Here is an 18904-nt window from a genome sequence, read left to right as displayed (position 1 = left end):
ATGTCTTGTTATACTGTTAAATTGCTGTGTAAAACTGTTTTATTGTTACTTTGTGCTCATTAGTTAGTACCTGGGCTGTAGGCTTTTCAAAAAGGAAATACGTTATTTTTCTGTTAGGTAGAGTGTTCAGCAAAGTGGAGCTTCGCTCTGTTACTAGGCTATGTATTTTCATAATATATGTTCCCTGCCTTTTTGTGGTTTCTGTCTTTGTCAGTAAGAGCTTTAACACCCCACCCCCTCAGGCACCTTATAAGAACCCAGCCTGCTAAGGGAATGCATTGAATTAGCACACTGCCTATCTGCCTGCATCTTCCTATACCTCTTGGCTCCTTTGGGAATAAGGCAGAGGTGGCTACATTTTGCTGCTACGATTTTCTTTCTTCACCTCAGCAGACTCTGGCAGGACAAATGCTGACATGGGTTAAGTGAAGCCATTACTCTTACTGGAATTAGTAACCAGAGCCATCCTTTGGATGGTTTAATCTGGGAAGGGGAAGTGGAGGCAGAGATGCAATATGTGCTTTTAAGTTCTTTATGTAAATGGGTTGTACTGAGAAAGCAGAATAAACATGGCACTTCATTTTTAAAATCAAGTTTCAAAATACAAAATTATCCAAAAAAGCTGAGTTGCCACCCTGGCACCTCAGTGACAGTTACACTAATTAGGATCATCTGTACCAGCAATTGAAGAGTCATAGAACATTTTGTACCATAACCAAACATTGTCGATCATTTCTTCTGAGACACTGTCCACGAGGGAAGTGGGTGTTCCTCTCCCCTTTTGTTATTTAATCAGCTTTATTCCTTTTCTTCTTCACACTCCTGCTTTGGGATGATATTTTTTCTGCAGAGGTAGCATTTCCAGACTGTCAAATAGCCCCACTTTCCAATACCTGTAGTTCACAGATAAGATTCTCATTTTCTAAAATATTGATAAAGCGCACAGGCATGCTATTGCCATACTCAAAGATGAGATCTACATGTAGACAGTGTGCAAGGAGAAATAAGAAACTGGAGAGCAAATCAGCTGAAACTATTGTTTTTAGTTTACTCTTAGGATAAAGAGAAACACTGACCTTGAGATCATGCTGTTTATATATTCTGAGCTAAAGGCATTATATAGTGGAGTCTCTGGAGTGTTCCAGCATCTTTATGCTCGTGTTAGTTCAATCTACAGGAAAACAGAATTCATTGTTACCATAAGACAAAGTCTGGTTGAAAAATTTGCTTTGATTTAAACATTTGGTAGCAGTGAAAATTTTGTAAGATTGCCTGGGGTAGATGAGGTTTTACATGGCAAGAAAGTTATACTTAAAGTCTTTTGGGGGATATTATTCTTTTTTTCATACTGTTATTTATTTGTGCTCTGAGAGATTCTAGGTAAGACTGAGACTAGGGAAATACAAGATAATATTGCCCCTGTACTTCAGAATTTATAGTATGAATAGGCAAGACAGATAAACGTTAGGGAAATAATGCTTTTTAGAAAGAGAACTAAGGCATGTTGAGAATTACCCAAATCAGAAAGAAGAGTTAAGAACTAAATGTGGATTCAAATTAAAGGATGTGATTAAAGTGGAAGTAATTCAGAGGGGAGCAACAGAAGTAGTGGGTACTGGATTATATGGACATCATTCTCAGGTGGTCTCCATGTTTTCAAGATATGTAGCATTTCTTAGAGGTTGGTGTAGTCTTTTCTGGGTCATTTTAAAAAGACTTTACTTTTAGCAGTGTAGGAGGAACCTGTCTAGTAGTAAACAAAGATCTGAAGACCTCCATTACTGTCAAACACTTAAATATGCGATACAAATGTACTCCATTTATTCAAGTGGCATTTTATTCTAATATGCTTTGTGAGTGCTCTCTCTGAAGCTTCTATTTCTTATTTTTCAATCAGTTTGTTGACAACATTTCTTCACGAGAGGAGGTGGATCAAGCTGAATATTACCTTTACAAGTAAGTGTCTTTCCTCCGGACATAGACTTAGAGACATGCAAGTAAATACCATGAAGCCTTGACATTTTAAGATTCTGACTCTCTCCAGCATATTGGCTTAGATTTCTCTGTTTCAAAATATGTGCATCTACTTGTCTTATAACTCACACCTGAGGGCGTTTTGAAAACTTTTGCTATTGTTATGGCTACCCTCTTTCCTGACCTCTGGCATCAATGGCAGTGAAGCCTGCTAGTCTGAGCCGCTGAACAGCTAATACAACTGCCAGCTATGACTTAAATTAGGGATGCTGAAATTGTAAGGAATTTTGTCTATTTACATTTTTTCCTTCTGTTGCTTTTTTTTCCCCTTCCCTAAGTCACAATTTAACTAAGTTGGGTATGTGTGTGTTTGCATGTGTAAGAGTAGGACTCAGGGAAGCTTTTAAGTTTGTTTCCTCCGAACGGGACTCAGGGAAGCTTTTAAGTTTGTTTCCTCCAAACAAGCAGGACAGAGAACTGGGTTGCTGTGGTAATGATCAAGTCAGCAAGACTAAAGGAAGTATAGTTGTTTATCCCCTTGGAACTTTATGTGTTCCAGATAAGCTGTGTAGTTCACCTTATGCAAGGGTTTGGGGTGTTTTTGCAACTATATTTATGTTTACTGAAGTTTATTTGGTACCTTTTCTGCTAGCATGAAGTTGAGTGCTCGCTTGCCTCAGATCAAAACATCTCAATATTGACTTTGAGAAGGCAGTCAATCTTGCTGATCACTAAAGTAAATTATCACTTTTATGGATGGTTACACATACATTTTGAGAACTGATTTTCCTGATGGAGAAAGTAACTGATCCTTTCCAATTTCATGAGAAAACATTTACTTTACAAATAATGTCAGGTTGTTATTTGTAAATAATAATGTTTGTTATTTTAACAAAGAAATTTACCATCTGATTGCTTTAAGTATATGTATATTTGTAAGTGCACAACTGCAGTAGACTTCAGATCTCTGATTATGAACTTCTGGTACTAGCGGGGAAGTAGTTGAACTTCAGAGCTTCAAGATGGAAATGAAAGAAACCCTGTTTGTTAATACTAGCAATATCCTAAAATAAAAAAATAAAAGGTTGGGGAAGACTCTTTCACAGAGCACAGGTTAGTGGAACTTTCATTCCTTCTGGTCAAGGTCTCGTTAATCCCTAAATAATCAGACAAAATCTATGGGGATCCTGTATTACGGCGCTTCCTCTCCAAAAGATACTTCTCAGTGGGCAGAAATCACTTTTCCATTCTGCAAAAAGTCTTGATTAGAAGAAGACAGGAGAAAGTAAAGCCTGTTTAAGGCAAGCCCTTTTTTTGGCTTGTTTTAAAGGTGTACTGCTAGTGCCTTTTGTTAACATATTTGAAGATTCTCATATAGGTTGTACCCCACAAGCTCCAGCTCTTGTTGTTGGTCAAGTCAAGCTCTGTAGGGTAAGGGATCTTCTAATGCCCAGACATCAAGAGGAAGGTGTGGTAGTTTAATTGTTCAGTCCCAAAATGGTGTAGACAAAAACCAGATAGTCAGGGTGAGCAATTCATATCTGATATATCTTATGGGCTTTTTCTCCCTTCTTGAAAGCAAGAAGTCCAGAGAGAATGACAAAAAAAAAATTGTGAGCATAGAAAAGCTTCTTTAATAAGAAGGAAAAAATAGATAGAATAGGAATCTTTAGCATATAAATAACTTTCCCACTGTTCATCTGTGCTTGGTTAGTACATCAGTTTAAAAACAGATTTTTATCCTTAAGACCACATTCTAAAGGAGAGATTAACAGTTCAAAAATAATTATAGCTATTTACCACTTCTCTAAGAAGTAATAATTCTCCTGTGGCTGGTGGGAGTATGGTTATGTGCACGTTAAATATGATAAGTCATAATTGATACAGATTTTAATAGCAAGTGAGGAGAAAATAGAAACGTACTGATGTGCGATGTGGCTTGTCAGAAAGGCATCAGTCAGAATTTTTCTTGTATGTGTTCCTATGATGCTGGTTGTTTTGGATTTTGCAAAATGTTTAGTCCTTTGGTGATGTTAGCATTAGTTTTCCAGGAGACTTCATTCCATCATCATCCATGAAACTACTTGTTCTCAAAATGCATTAATATGCAGGTAGTGAAGCAGTGCAGAGAGGTCTGCAATTCATGTGAAAATGTAAAAATCCCAATTATAACATCAGTTTCCCTTTCAAATGAAAATAAGTGTGCTAGCTTCAGGAAACAGGAGAAATGGTTGGTATCCGCAAAGTCTCTTTTATTGTTCTTTACATTTCGCACTTAGGCTAGAGTTCAAATGAAGGACATGTTTATAAAGAGATCTCTTTGCAGCTGGGAGGATGTTTGACACAGAAAAAGAGCACTGCATAGACTTCAGACAGCCACACCATGAGGCATAAAGGAGGCAGTAGGAAGGGAGAGTTAAGGAACAGACAAGCTTTGACAAGGAATCTCTTTTTTTGGCTTGTCACTGCCTTAATGTTAATGAAAAACAGTTCAAAGCACAATATTCTTTTTGCTTTATGTAATAAGGGTAAGCCTTTAAAAGTAGAGAAGAGAAGGAAGAAATAAAAAAACCCTTTTCATTGATACTGTCTAAGGTTTACAAATTTGTTGTGAGCAAATGTTATGTATATTTCCTGATAACTTGGCTGTGTGTGCGTTTACCTGAACATAAATAAGCAGAACATTCCCAAACAAAGTGCTGTGTTTTTTCCCCTAACTGCCTACAGAATATAAGGGGGAGATTTTGGTGCCCCTCCCCAGTGTTGGGTGCCTCCAGCAGTCTGAGGTGAAGGGTAGTCAGTTCCAAGTGGTCTGCAAGGCTGGGAAATGTTCCTGACCAAGAAGGGCGAACTGGTGGGAAGAATCAGAGGGAAATAAATGGCATTTCCGTGCTCCCTGTGTGTGTTTTTCTTGAAGATGGGAGTGCCAGAACTTTTAGTTGTAAACTTTGTAGAGTGGAGACTTACCTTGTATTGTGTCAGGCAGAACATAGTTTTGAAAAGTGGTATTCAGGAGCATTATAATGTATTTGGGATCTTGAGATACGATATATGTATTATATTCAGACCTGTTTCAACCTTCTATGCTTTTAAAGCAATGGATCTCAAGCGATACTGTCTTCACAGAGGATCTTGGGCTCTCAAGAATAGCTTTGTGGAAGCTGCTATACTACTTTGTGGGACATGTCAGTAAGATGGTAAAGGCCATTCTGAGGCATGATGTCATCTGCTTTCAGTGCTCCTCTTTTTGTTCTCTTCTGAATACCAGCCCCCCCCCCCCCCCCCCGCCCCGCCATTTACTGTCAGACTTAAAAAATCCTTTCATCTCCTAGGATCCCAGCAGAAATTCTAATCAGAATGCAGAGCACTTTCTGCCAGATCAAAGACCTGCAGTTTGCCTCACTTTGTCCTGTCTCACTGAGATGTCACTATTTCTCACTTTGGGGTGGTTTTTGGATGATAGGAACCTTAGCATAATGGAGAGAAGTTTTACGGTGACGTAACTCTGCTGATTCTGTGGGTAGGTTTTGTGCTAACAAAGATTTTGAATGTGTTGGAAAGCTATTGTGAAAGTTTAATGTTGAGATTCCTTGAGAGGCTTTCTAATTGCATTAAACCCATGACCACAGTGTTGAAAAAAGTATACATGCAGCCTGTAAAATGTAGATGTTTGTGTGCTGTGTGTGGATATACTCTTTACATTCTTGCACAGTCTACTTGGAATTTTTCATTGCTTTTACTTGATTGATATTTATTTGTTGGAAATGCAATTATTTCTGCATATTTTTATATGTATTACCTGGGATCAGTAGCTGACTATGATCACAGAATGGTACAATATCAAACTATTAGAAGTTCTTCTTAAATATGCTATTCTTGCATCTTTCATGGTAGCTAGTTATATTTTTGAAGCCTGATACAGTCTCCATGTATAAGAAATTACGTTTTTTCCTTGCAGCGCCAGTATATCAGTAGTTAGTCCAACATTCATTCCCACTAATATGATACCTTGTTTCTGTATGTGTAGCTACAGGATGTAGTGAAAACCACTAACCTGTTCCTGTACAAATAGAAAAAAAAGATAGAGAACAGACTTAGACACACTCTACAAGATACTTGGTTCTTCCTTTGAGGTGCTTTCTTTGTCCTAAGGCTGGAGCTTACATACATTGCATCAGCTAGTAGGTCTTGGTTTTAACTTCCTCCACAGAAATGTGAGTGTAAAAGCAATAGAGATATAAAAATAAATGAATCAGAAGAATCTGTGTATTATTCAAGATGTGCAGCAACTGTCTTGAAATGATGTTGAAGAGTGGTGGAAGGGTCTTAGGGAAAAATACCATTGGTAGCCAGGCTGATACATTTTACCTGTCTGGGAACCTGCCTCAGCTGAGCAATCCAAAATAACTTTATTCTCAGATTCAAGCTGCTCTCTGGCAGATTGGGAGAAACAAGGAAGGGAAGCACCAGAGAGGTTTACATAATTAGGACTTTCAAGTGATTTGCAAATGATTGACAGGAATATCTATTTTTAATGCAATTGCATTGTGATGGCCAGTGCGTGATGTTGCTCCATGGAAGAATTGTTGGTCACCATCCAAGCAAGTCCTGTCAGATGTAAGGGTTGCAGTCTTACAGACTCTACAGCTCCTCTGGCTTCAGCATTCATGCATTTCTACATAGATGTGCGCATGTGCTTACTCTCCCTGTCATCTTTCAGGGTTTGTCCATTGTCCAGCCAGAGTCTGAACTGCAGTAGTCTTTGGAGAAGATAACTAGCAGCTCCATTTCAGAGCCCAGAACCAAGTCTCAGAAAGCTTAATCCTCTAGCCATATCTCATTCAAGTAGTTGTCACTGCAACTGTGCTATAAAGCATGGAATACCCATCTATAAGGATGTAACGCTGAAAAGCATTCAGAAGGTTCTCTTCCTGTAACGCAGAATTTTTTAGTCATCTGCTTTTCATAGTTCACCTATCCTTTCATGTAAGTTTTCCTTCAAGCTTGGCAGATAATGGAGAAGAAATTTCTAGGCTCCATGTATAAAGGCAGAAAACATTGAGAGACTTTCCCTAAACACTGCTCTTTTCTTTTCTTTATGTTGTGGACATTAAAGGGATAAACATTTGGATTTTAAAAACCTTTCATGTTTTCTAAAAAAAAAAAAAGGAGGAGGAAAAAAGATTCTTCTATAAGCAGAGTACATATATCAACCTAAGGAGGAAAAAACTCAAAACTTCTGGAGTATATAGAAAGATAAAGCCAGTCAGCTTCAGAAATAGAAAGAGCTGACTCAGTCCATACTCTGGGTAGGTGAATTTTTCATTTAGTAATGGGAGGAAGGCTTTCATTTCCATCCTTGCAAGAAAAAGAATATTAACAAAACTTTTCATATCCTTTAGCCAGCAGCTTTCTTGCCAGTGACCCAAAGCATTCTATATAGTAGCTAAAATAGACTGAAGTACGATGTGAGAGGTAAGAATTTAAGGCCCAGATCTTGACTGAATGTTGTGCTTGTTTAGAGCATCTGTTGTAGGAAAAAAGGTGATTTTGTCTCAGGATTTGGCTCATACTCTCTATAAAGTTAAATTTCAGTATATCCAGTGATGTTCTGGAGGTTGTTTTGTGAGTTCCTGCACCAGCAAAAAGCCTGGCTAGAGACAGATTTGTGCATTGTGTTTTGGAAATATTAAAAGTCTAGACAGAGGTGAAGTTGCAGCCAAAAATGTAAAGAGTTAGCAGTTCATATGAATGTGAATAAGTGGGGCAGAATAAAGTCTTTTATAAGCTTCAGAATTTAAAACATAGAAATACGCACAGAGATTTAATCAATTGCCAGCTTGGATGATAAATAATGGAAAGATACGTGTGGGAATTAACCCCCTCCAACTTCCCCTGAAATGAACTTCTGGTTCCATGGCAGCCCCTAAGTAGTAGCAGCGGCCAGTACCAGACAGCAGCTCCAAGCCCATGTGAACAGAAGAGGAAAGCATGTGAAGGTACAATTTCCATTGAACGCCCTCTGTAATGACTTTCCTAAGTAGTGTTAACCAGCATAGCAGTCCTGACTTCCACATAAGTGATGTTCAAGATTGCAGCTACTAGGATAAAAAACAGAATTTTTATCAGGCTTGAAACCCCACCCAGAACAACCATGTTACCTTCTTTGCAAAATGTTAACTTTGTGCTTATTGTATGCATCAACCTGAATCATTCCCTTATGGTGCAAGTATTCACTCTTTTTTGAACCAAAACAAATAGAGCAGAAAAAATAATGATGAACTACATCACTGAGAAATAATCTTGCCATGACGTAGACCATAGCTGTTTTACTACAGATAGGTTGATTTGAACTAGAATTATTTGAATTTTTGAATTTGATCCCAGTTAAAATCAGCAAAAAGAAACCTTGATTGAAATAACAGACTTGAACCATGTTTCATGTCGAAACTTTTATTCTAAACAAAGCCTCATTCCTGTCTTCTGGTAGCCCTTTAAGCCATTTTGATTTTTTTAATGTGGAATTATTATACTAAATTTGAAACTTTTTTTTAACTGACCAGGAAGATCATCATATATTTACTTATAAGGTTAAGAAGCATTTATTTGCAGGCTTAATTTATATGTTTGATTGTTTTAGAAGTATTTACCAGAGTGCTGTTTTTTTTCATGTAAGCTCTATTTGGAAATAAATTTGAATGAAAGTATCACTTTTCTGCAAATGTGCACATTTTAATGAGCATATAAACATTAATTTTATTAGATACAATGGGGAAAGCATTTGTCCAAACGTATTTTGCACTTAAAACTTAGTTATCAACTTAGTTATCAACTAAAGGAAGTATTCTATTTAGTGAAATTAGCTGATTTTCAAGACATCAAGATTTTAGTATCTTTAGATGCCAGTTTCTGTTTATTTTTTATTTAGAAGAGGTAAGCATGCTTTTCTGCTTTTTTCAATCCCAAATTGACTTTACTGAGCTGAACTAAACTGAATTTAGGAAAATAAAGAAGTTATTATCATTGCAGCTGTAGAAGGGGTAACAGCCATTAAAAATTCTGGTTTCAGTGGCTTAGTCAGTGACTTTCTCTAGTTTATGGTTATCGTGTTGGTAAAAATTGACTGTGAAACATGTACTGCTTGAGGAAAAAAGGTATTGAATACAAGTCATTGATTTCAGGGTTTTTTGATGAACAATTTATTTCAAATAGAAATGCCATTAAAAATTTTTATCAGCTTTAGCTTACTGAGTCACACTACTGCGGGACTGTAGTGTGAGTGAAAGTGGGGAAGCCATCTGAATAAATAGGTTAGGACATTGTAACTTCATCTATCTTCATATGTATGAAATAACAAAATAGGTTAAAAATGGGAGACCACTTATCATTTACTTTGGGGAATATACGTTTTTGTATCAGTGCAAACAGTATGTAATCAGAGTGCTGAACAGCTTAAATGTCACAGGGCCAAAAACCACAGAAATAAGTACAAAATCAAAAGGCTTCCAGATCAGGCAGAAAATTTCTTGGGAATGTCAGTGGTTGTGAGCATCTTAGTGTATTTAGTCATAAGGCACCTGAGAGAGTGAAGGGGGGTTATGAGATAAGTTATGGTGTTGATTCACTGCCATTAGGGATGATTTTCTATGGGGTGAATCAGCGTGTTTACTTATGTGAAATATAAAAGCAAGTGTGGGTGAGCTTCTCATAGGATGAAAACAATTATTTTTAATAAAATGGATTTTTAAGAGAGGGATGGGTATTTAGAGCTTGGATATGGTTTTTTGACATTGTAAATTTTATTCTGAAAAAAAAAAGGAGCCAAAGATGAATGTTACGCAAAAAGTAGTGTTGGCTCTCAAATGTCCTGGTGTTGGGTGTAGGAATCACGCAGCCTGCCACAGCCGTTAAGTTGAAAATACATGTTGGTTTTCATGTTGTAAAGCTGACTGACTTACCTCGGTTTATGCGGGATTTTCTGTTTGCCTTGTTTTTCTCTTGTTTGTAGCAGAAGGTAATGCTTATGGGAAGGTGGGACTAGAGATCCATTTAGAATGTGAAGCGTTTTGCAAGATTCAGGCCGTATTACTGAGCAGGTTAGCATGGAAAGAGATTATTTGCTTTCCTCCGTCCCCCCCCCTTTTTTTTAACCTCTATTGAATTTTTTTTGTCTTTACAATCTTTGAAGAAAAATTTCTCCAGGAGACAAATGTGTGTGCTAAGAACAGCTATTCAAGCCATTCATGACACCTTTGGTTTCCTACCATAGAAACAGTATCAGCCATTGCCAGGCGCACAGTAGCAGAGCTGGAACCAAAACATCTCTGTGAGAATTCCCATTCTGCTCCACCTCTCCATAAGGAGATTGTCAGTATTGTCGAATGATGCTAAATCAGGTGCTGGTTTTATAGAGTAGACTATGAAAACCAAGGGCATTGGAGTCTCTTTCTTTTGTTATCTCAGTCAACATACAAAATATAAGGCTAACATACATACTTTAATTAAAATTCCACTTGTTTTTGCTATATATAAGGAAAAACCTAGAATATCTTAATTTTAAATGCATAATTGCTGTATATAGAGAATGTTATGTTCCACAGGGCATGTAAGATGAACACACTTTGATCAAGCAAGTAAAAAAGGCCCACACCCATCTTATTAGGCATCCCAGAGTCAAAAAGAGTGTTTTGTACTTGGTTGATAACAATGAAGACATTTGGTTTAGTAATGTGATCCAGCAGAGTGTCTGTTGCATTGCACTCTGAGAATTTCCGTGGTTTTGATGTATGTTGCTGCCTAGTGTGTAGTAACAGATGGCAGATGTGATGCAGGTTCCAGAAGGGAAAAGCTTTTGGAAACAAAAGGAACATTAAGCTGACCTTGCTAGCAGATAAAATAGACAGTCAGTGTGCCGTAAGTATAGATCTGGTCTTCTTTTGTTTTATTATACACTATTGTAGACAAAATGGTTGTGACAAAATCAAAATTATTGTGACAGGGAGGAGAGAGAGCTGCTTTAGCATACATCTTTCCGGCATATGATTGGGAATGTTAATTTTCAAATATCTAGCTCTTTTATTCACAGAAATGGATGCTTGCGCTTTTGTAGGACAGAAAATATTTGATGAACCAGTAGTGATTAAGACATTTGAAAAATTATCTGGTTATATCCATCAGGCATAGATTGCTTTCTGGCCCCAGTAATAAAGAAATTTGAAAAGCTAACCTTTGTTGCTTGATTATTCCCATGGTTCATTTTTCCTAAATACTTTTGTCTTATTCAGAAATGTTCAAAAACATTAAAGTGCAAAAGAAAAGCAAATGGAAATAGGCAGGTATGTTTATCTAACTTGTATAGCATGTTATTTCCAGAGCATATACTTTCCTACCTGTGAAGAACTGTTCTACTTCCTAAGGGCAGAAGCAGCTCATGTTACAAACGGACTCACAAAATAATGCTTTGTTATAATTGGATAAAGGTACTGATAAGCAAAGGTCATAGCTTAACATTTTCCTGTAGTGGTTTCTGAGGTTATTTCTCTCTCTCTTTTCCAGAAATGGGAAAGTAAGGTGTAATTTTCTGAATGTAAGATGTCTAGTAGGGAAGAGGAAAAAAAATGAATTCAGGCTGCTTACCATTTTTTTCTTTTAATGCTGCTTTAATAGTGGGCTATTTTTAAAGCTGCATGCTCCAGATGACACATCTATACTGTCTGCTGGAATGAAGCCAGTTGCATTTTTGTTGCTTCTCTGTACCACGCACTGCAGTCACTCTGCTCAGCTACCTATGCCTGTCCCTTCTGCCAGAGTCCCAGTTACCTTTTCTTCCCTTTCTGTCTTTCACTTGGTGAATATTTGGTTCACAGACACAATGATCTTTTCCTTATTCTTTTCTCTTTTTTGGGGAAAGGGAGGGAGCAGGCCTCAGAAGTAGAAGCCAAAATGCCTCCTATCAGCTGATGATGCCTCATCATCATCATGCCCCTTACCTTACTGCTAAAATCCTGGCATACCCCCTTTCCCTGAAGTTACATGTCCCCAGGCCTCTCAGCCACCTCACTGTCTCCCCTTTGCTATGCCAGTTCAAAGCCTGAGGGGCTCTGTTAAACATGAGGTTGCTCATACATGGAATAACTCTGCTGCTGCTCTCTTCTTAGCAATTGTCACCCAGGCTAATCTTGTGGGACACTGGGGTGCACATCCTTAACATGTGCCAGGCAGAGTTATAGTCTCTGCCTCCTTGCTTTAATTTAATTACTGATCCATGTATGTGTGCAGGTACTCAGCTGGTTGAGTCAGGTCCATTGTAACTGGAGGAACCATGCGTTATTTCTTTGGACCAGGGGAGGATTTGGCCCAGATATTACTTCAGGGAGCATTTAAACAAGCAACAGTGAATGCTTTCTTTGGTTTGTTGTTAAAATTGGAAGTGGGTATACAAGAGAGCAGCTGGTAGAAGCTCTTGTTTTTTCAGCTGTAAATGTAGACACAATAAACACACTCTTTGTTGTTTCTCTTGCTGAAAAATGAACATGGATTTTGGATTTTTTTTCCTTTACTGCAGAACTTGTCAAGCTGAAAGCACTGAGATTTTGGCAATTGGCTTTGTAAGTGGGTCTGCACCTTTATGAGTAATCTCTTTTTCCAAGAATTGGTGTGTATATAAAGCTGGCTTTCATCTCTAAAGTCAACTTTGTGATCATCCTCTTTAAATTGTTGTTTATTTCATTCTGATCTCTCCTCTTCTTTCACTGCTGTTCTCATTAACTTTTCACAAAGGGGAAAACTACTCCTTTCTCCAGTCTAATCAGCCACTTTCTGCTTTGTTCCATTAGGAAATGAGCAGAGCAGGGCCAAATCCAGGCGCAGACAAAATAGATGGCCTCTTCTGGCAGTAGCCTGCTGGGAGTAAAACAGACATAGTCACCCTGCCTTACAATGCCTGTGCCAAAGCTCTGGAAAACCAGACTGTCTGCTGATGTTTCTACTGAGGGGATGGACAAGGTATAGCAACTACCATGAGAGCAGGGCAGGGGAGCCTTCATGGTAGGAGCAGAAAACTGAGCTCTCTTTGCAGGAGGAATTCCTCTCTTTCTCTTCCAGTGAATTTACTATCCTGCAGTGATCACCACTTCTCATAGGGCTTCCCTTATCCAGGTTTAATAGTATAGCAGCAGCTTCATCCCACACAAGATGATAGTCATGACTCTTTGGAGGAATTAAAAAAAAAACCCTGGAACATATCAGATTAATAATTGCACATAGTTGTAATGTTCCCCACCCTCCTTCCTGTCCGTCTTCTCTGTTCTCATGTGCAGTACACAACATGACATTTATAAGCCTCCTATACTGTGAGTGCCTCAGAGAGCTGGATGCTCCTAAATGTCAGTTCAGTGCCTAAACGTGAGAGCTGAGTAGGCCAGTGCAGCAAGGAGCAATGGCAGGATATACATGGGCTTGCATTGTGTACTAACGCTCAGCAGCAGCAGCGAAGCCAGCAGTGGGTTGTATTTGCGACTATCAGTCTTGGCTGTATTCCTATTCCAAAAGGGAAGGAACTGTAATCCTTTTGCATTTTCTCATCCTTCGTCTGTTTTGAGTCACACAACCTCATTTAGCTGTGCAGTTTGTACCTACCTACACAAGGGAAGGTTTGTCCCACAGTACATACAGGACTTGAAGTGAGTTACCTACTCTGTCTCTCTTTAAATAACGGATCTGACAATACAGTGTTTTTCTGAAAAGGACTACCTAAAAGTAAAACAGTCACAGGGCTGGTGAAAGCCCATAAATTTCAAACTGCCTAACAAAATGTTTAAGTCAGTTTTATCATGATTAACTTTAACTTGCTTAGTGTTCAGTGTGCTTGGTATCTTACACAACAGAGTGAGAGTCATTCCTGTCCCACCAGGCTTAAGAAGTTGTTTCATTGGGAAAAGCAAGGAAGCTGTTGCTTTTTGAGACATGACATCAGACAGATGGATTCAAGGTGGACTGCCCACTAGCAGCTTTGACCAGAATCAGATCTGAGAAGAACTGTTGGTCTGCTTCAGGTGTATTTTTCTCTATTTTCCCCGAGTAGGAACCTCAAACATCAAGCCCTGGCTGTGCACCTAAGGTTTACTTTTTGGAAATGGCTGCCTTTTGCCAGTGGCTGTGGCTGAAACTAGAAGTGAGCATCAGGTGTTGTGCTTAATATGGAAACTTCATTTGTTTTCCTTGACAGCTCATCATATAGGCCTGCCACCCCTTTGCTCATGGAGTGCAGAAGAGCAGCAATGCACAATGGAATCAGACTGTAGTGGTGAAGAATGAGGAGAACGCAGGTAGTAGGTTGAAATCAGGTTAACTTGAACTGTGCAAATATGGCAGTGAATCTGAAAAGGTGAAACTTGAACTGTGCAAATGACATTTTCTCAAGTGTTTGGCAGCATAATGTAAAGTTCAGCTCTTCCTGAGCTTAAATTGACTATTAAGATCTGTTCAGTAATTGTATCCTGACAGCAGTCTCTTGCCTGTACATTCTTTTTGTTCAGGTTGCATGTGGTATGAAACTGAACAAGTTTGCAGAATAAACAGTTTGGCACAGATGCTTCTATATTCCAGCTTTTGTACTCAAGCCAGAGAAATACATAACTTGTAATCTGTGCAAATTCAACTGTAATCAAACTGAGAAGTGTCAAAGGTTACATCAGAAGGTGTAACATTACAGTAGTCTGAAGCTAGTGTCTGGTGTGCTCCTGGGAGGTACTTTGTGAAGTGTAAGGAATTTGAGTTATGCATCTGACAGAATGATGTTCGTTTCTTCTCAAGTTAAATTTAGCCAGTACGTTAGATACCATTAAAAAGTCTCTGTTTGCAAATACTGCAATAGCGGTATCTAATAATAGGGGTTTTTTTTATCCTGCTCTTAGAATAAAAAGTCATTTCTGGTGAGATTGCTTTTGTTGATGGCATTTTTATGCACGCTCATAAAGCATTCCCTTTTAATATAATGTGAAAGAGGTGTGCTATAATAGTTTAAGCATAGTAGTAGAAGGCACAAACTCCTATATGTTGATCCTAACTCTGACTCAGTCCCCTCTGTCACTGAACAAACTATTGCAAAACTTCTCTGGAGTCCCAGTCTTGTCAGCTTGAAAACCCTGAGGTTTTGCCTCTCTGTCCAGCTTGGTTAATTTTTGATGGAACACAGACTTCGCCACGGCATCATCGCAAGAGGATGCAATAGTTTAAGTAAAGGTAGAGTAACAGAACTTTGGTTTTCACATTGGGGCTTTCAGTGGCTGAGAGGAGGACACTTTCTGAAGCATCTTAACTGCTTTATTTATTTCCAAAAATGTAACACTAATTAGTAATACCTAATGAGCTTTGAAACAATTTATTCCCTAAAATCACATAGTCTTACTCATAGCCCTGGTTTAAGAAAGCCCATGATATAAGTACTTTTTTTGGCACCCAAGAAGTTTTAAACTGACCTGCAATATGCAGTTAGTAGGAACTAGCTTTCTGCTTTGTACTGTTTTTCAAGTAGTCTTTAGGAGATCTCTCTCTCACTTTCTGCACAATGAACCAGGTACAAAGGCAACTGCAGCAATTACAAATTACAATTACAAACAAGCTTTCACAAACTTTTCTTTTTCCTTTTGAAAAATTCATCCAGTCAATAACTTGAGTACCAGCTTTCAGGCAGGTAGGAGAATCATTTGAACTAATGACTGCTATAACAGCCCTGGTGAAAAGGTAACAACTAAAAAGGTATTTTATTTACATATACCATTTTACAGGCATTGTGTTAATGAGTTTTCAGAGAGACGAGTTAAGATTCCAGCAGAAGTGACTTTTTGGAAAGCTATAATACAGTAAGTTTTAGTCTGATACACTTTGAAATTGCTGAGATTCAAAAACCTTCCCAAAGCAAGAAATCTAGTGTGTTGAACAGTTCTTGGTTTCTCTCTATATATTTTTCTATGCCAGGATACCAGGAAAAGATATAATTAATGCAAGTGTTGCTTTTAAATTAGGCTTTATTATGGTTGCATGGGGATGAGGAAAGGCACTAGAGATTATCTTATCAGAGTCACTATAGCAACAGCTCACCCCATCATTCTCTGTTTTCCTGAGCCTATGATACTCTCCGTTCTGTCACTAGATTATTAATGGCATTTATATTCAGAACCAGTCATTTCAACCGTAAAAAGCCCAGAAGTATTTTTAAGAGAGAGAAATCCTTGGAGCCATGTCCTTTACAGTCAGTAAAGGAGTAGTTTGGGGAAAGGTTGGGCTTTTTATTATTATTGTTATTATTAAGACAAGGTTTTTCTTTTTTTTAACTGATGCTCCTCAAAGAAGTTCAATTTTAGGATGAAAGTAGTGGAGTTCTTTATGTGAGTGAGAAGATAATCTGATTTCCTTGCCCATCTTTTCCAAAAGAACTGAGAGAGGTGGAGGGTGATGGGTAACGAGACATTCTATTCATCCTTGGACAGGAAAAATAGGAACACTGCATTAAAGTGTCTGATCTTTCAATTTCTTTCATTGTGCATATATTTTTAAGCAATAAGAAGTGAAGCAAATCTCCCATGCTGTCCACCTATATCATCATTCTGTCCTGACCGTAAAGAAGTAAAGCCCAAAAGGGGCTTGCTTGTTTCTTAGTTTGCATTTGTAATAAAACTTCTGAATGTTGATAAAATGACTTGCTTCTGTTTTCTGTGTGAACCTAAGCCAGACACCACGACCTTTTCTCAGTAGCAATATTTAAACTGCCAGAATGCTCTTTTCTCCCCCAGTCTCCTGGGGATCCCCAAATGGCCAGTTTTAGCTTCAGTGAGCTGGCAACCTTCCCTTTAACCTGAGTAGTTTAAATATTATGCTTAAAACAAGGAACCATGTTGCTATCAGAATTTTGAATGTTAACGCCTTTAATTTCTCACTAGACAAGGCCTGTGACTAAGGTCCTGTTATACCAGGTTGTGAAAGACGCGCAGAGCACATTCGCCAAATGAATATTGAAGACCTGACTCATGCTGGGACCGTTCTTTTGAGAAGGGAACTTCCTCTGGTGTCCTGTTGGGAAGCGCATGGTTCTGAAGTATTTTGAATCAATGTGGTTGTTAGAAGATATTTTCAGCAAACATATTTAACAGCCTGGAAGAGTCTTCCCAGGGACCGAGAGTGTGTCCTGGGAAGAAATATGTTGTTTGAGCCTGGGGTCTGGCTTTTGCTTTTCCACTCTGGTTATGATCTAATTAGTATAAAGGCTGGAGTAAATTCAAGGCAATCCTGTAGGATACTTAGGTTGATAATGTTTTCTGAAGGTTTATTCCTCTCTGCCCTTTGCAAATGATTCTAGAGGGGTTCAAGGCTGCCAGTTGTAACCTAATGGCAGAAGACTGGAAGAGCTGCCCCTCCAGTTCTGTTATGTTCACTGCTAGTAGACAGAAGGACAGATAAATCACTCAGGTATTTTCAGAGCCAAGAATCCCAATACAGTGTTTTAGATTTTGCTGTAGGCTCTAGATCTGCTGCTGTTACTGTTTCTTTTGTGGTGTTTTTTCTGTCTATTTATGTAGAAGTAAAGCATTTCTTTTGTGTTGCTGTATACTGCCTCTCCATTCATACATTGTTATGAAATTTATAATGTTTATAATGTCCAGTGTTTTAAAACTATTTGATGATTCTGTTTTTTCCTTTTAACATAATAAGAATGTTCTCTGTATTTTACTTACAAGGGTGCCTTAAATCCATGAAAAGCAAGATGATCATTTAAAGTGACATAATGTTGGGAGTTGACAACAATGGGCATAAATGCTTGTTGTATCAGAAATTCAGCTCGTCGGTCATTTGTTAGTCAGCTCTAATAACAGACTGTCAAATAAAGTACATAGGTCAGTAGAGAATAAACTAGATCCTAGCAGCCATATGGATTGATTGCCTTATGTGATATTGTTAGGAAGAGGCTTTGCAAAGCTGAGCTTTCTGTGCAGCACGGTGGTTTTGAGCAATGCAGTAGCTACTTTGAGACTATTAAATGGTAAAGAGTGTCCCTCCTGTTGTTAGGAGAGGGTGATTACCAGGGTGATATCCTGAGACTGCCAGTATGTCTCCTTTCTAACTAAATGACTGTATAGTATATCCTTCTCCCAAAAATATGTTCTCCCTCAAGTCTGCTTGTTGCTTCTACCAAACATAAGGCTAAAACCCAAGTAAAACAGTAACACTGGACTAGGCAGAAATAAAAAATGAATGTGGTATAACTGGTGAGCAAGACTAGATAATAAAGGCATTCTTTAAGTTTCCTCTTCAGGCTTGATGTTTGACTGTGCTTCTATATTGTAGTTTCCCCCATATCTAAAATCAGATTGCTTAGGCCAGTTTTGAGGCTGCATTTATCACTGTTAGAGCTCTGTGGAACTCCTGAGCAAAAGATGCTATGCAGGAACCATGCGTCCATGTGGAGATGGAGTGAGCCTCATTTAGAAGAAGTAACTTTAAAGCTGAAGCAACCAAGAGCTAAGCAAGTTTAAAATCAAAATTCGGGAAAGTAAAAATTAAAACAGAAGAAGGGATGAACATGGGCTATCTTCAGGAAATATGCAAAGCTTCTTCTCTTCTTGTGTTAGAGTGCAAGACTTCTGCTTCACAGTGTTACTCTATCCTCCACTATAGTTAATTCATCCAGTTCTATAAACCTGTTCTGTTGCTGCTTTTGATAATTGCTTTTTTACACTACAGATGCTATTATTTTTATTTCAAAAGGAAAGTGTTCCCTCTGTTTTTGTTTGAGTGTAGGCAGTTAGTGTGTATTTCGTATAGGACATGATTAGAGGTGAAATTTTTAAAAGGATGCATACAAATAAAGGTATAGGCACAGATGTAGGCAAAGAAGAGGTAGAAAAATAAAGTTTCTTTCATGCTTAAAAGGAAA

General features: G+C 38.2%; 1 protein-coding gene across 3 annotated transcripts in view; it reads left to right on the top strand.

Annotated features, from left to right (window-relative positions):
- The window catches only part of LOC135324934 (small ribosomal subunit protein mS27-like), a 51084-nt gene that overhangs the window by 7878 nt on the left and 24302 nt on the right, over positions 1-18904 (top strand). For all 3 annotated transcript variants that reach the window (XM_064502041.1, XM_064502040.1, XM_064502042.1), the window contains exon 4: positions 1898-1956. In XM_064502041.1, the coding sequence (XP_064358111.1) occupies positions 1898-1956 (59 nt within the window). The remainder of the gene's footprint in view (positions 1-1897; positions 1957-18904) is intronic.

This window comes from Dromaius novaehollandiae, chromosome Z, assembly GCF_036370855.1.
Source record: "Dromaius novaehollandiae isolate bDroNov1 chromosome Z, bDroNov1.hap1, whole genome shotgun sequence".
Classification (NCBI taxonomy): Eukaryota; Metazoa; Chordata; class Aves; order Casuariiformes; family Dromaiidae; genus Dromaius; species Dromaius novaehollandiae.
This window is presented reverse-complemented; position numbering and strand designations above follow the sequence as displayed.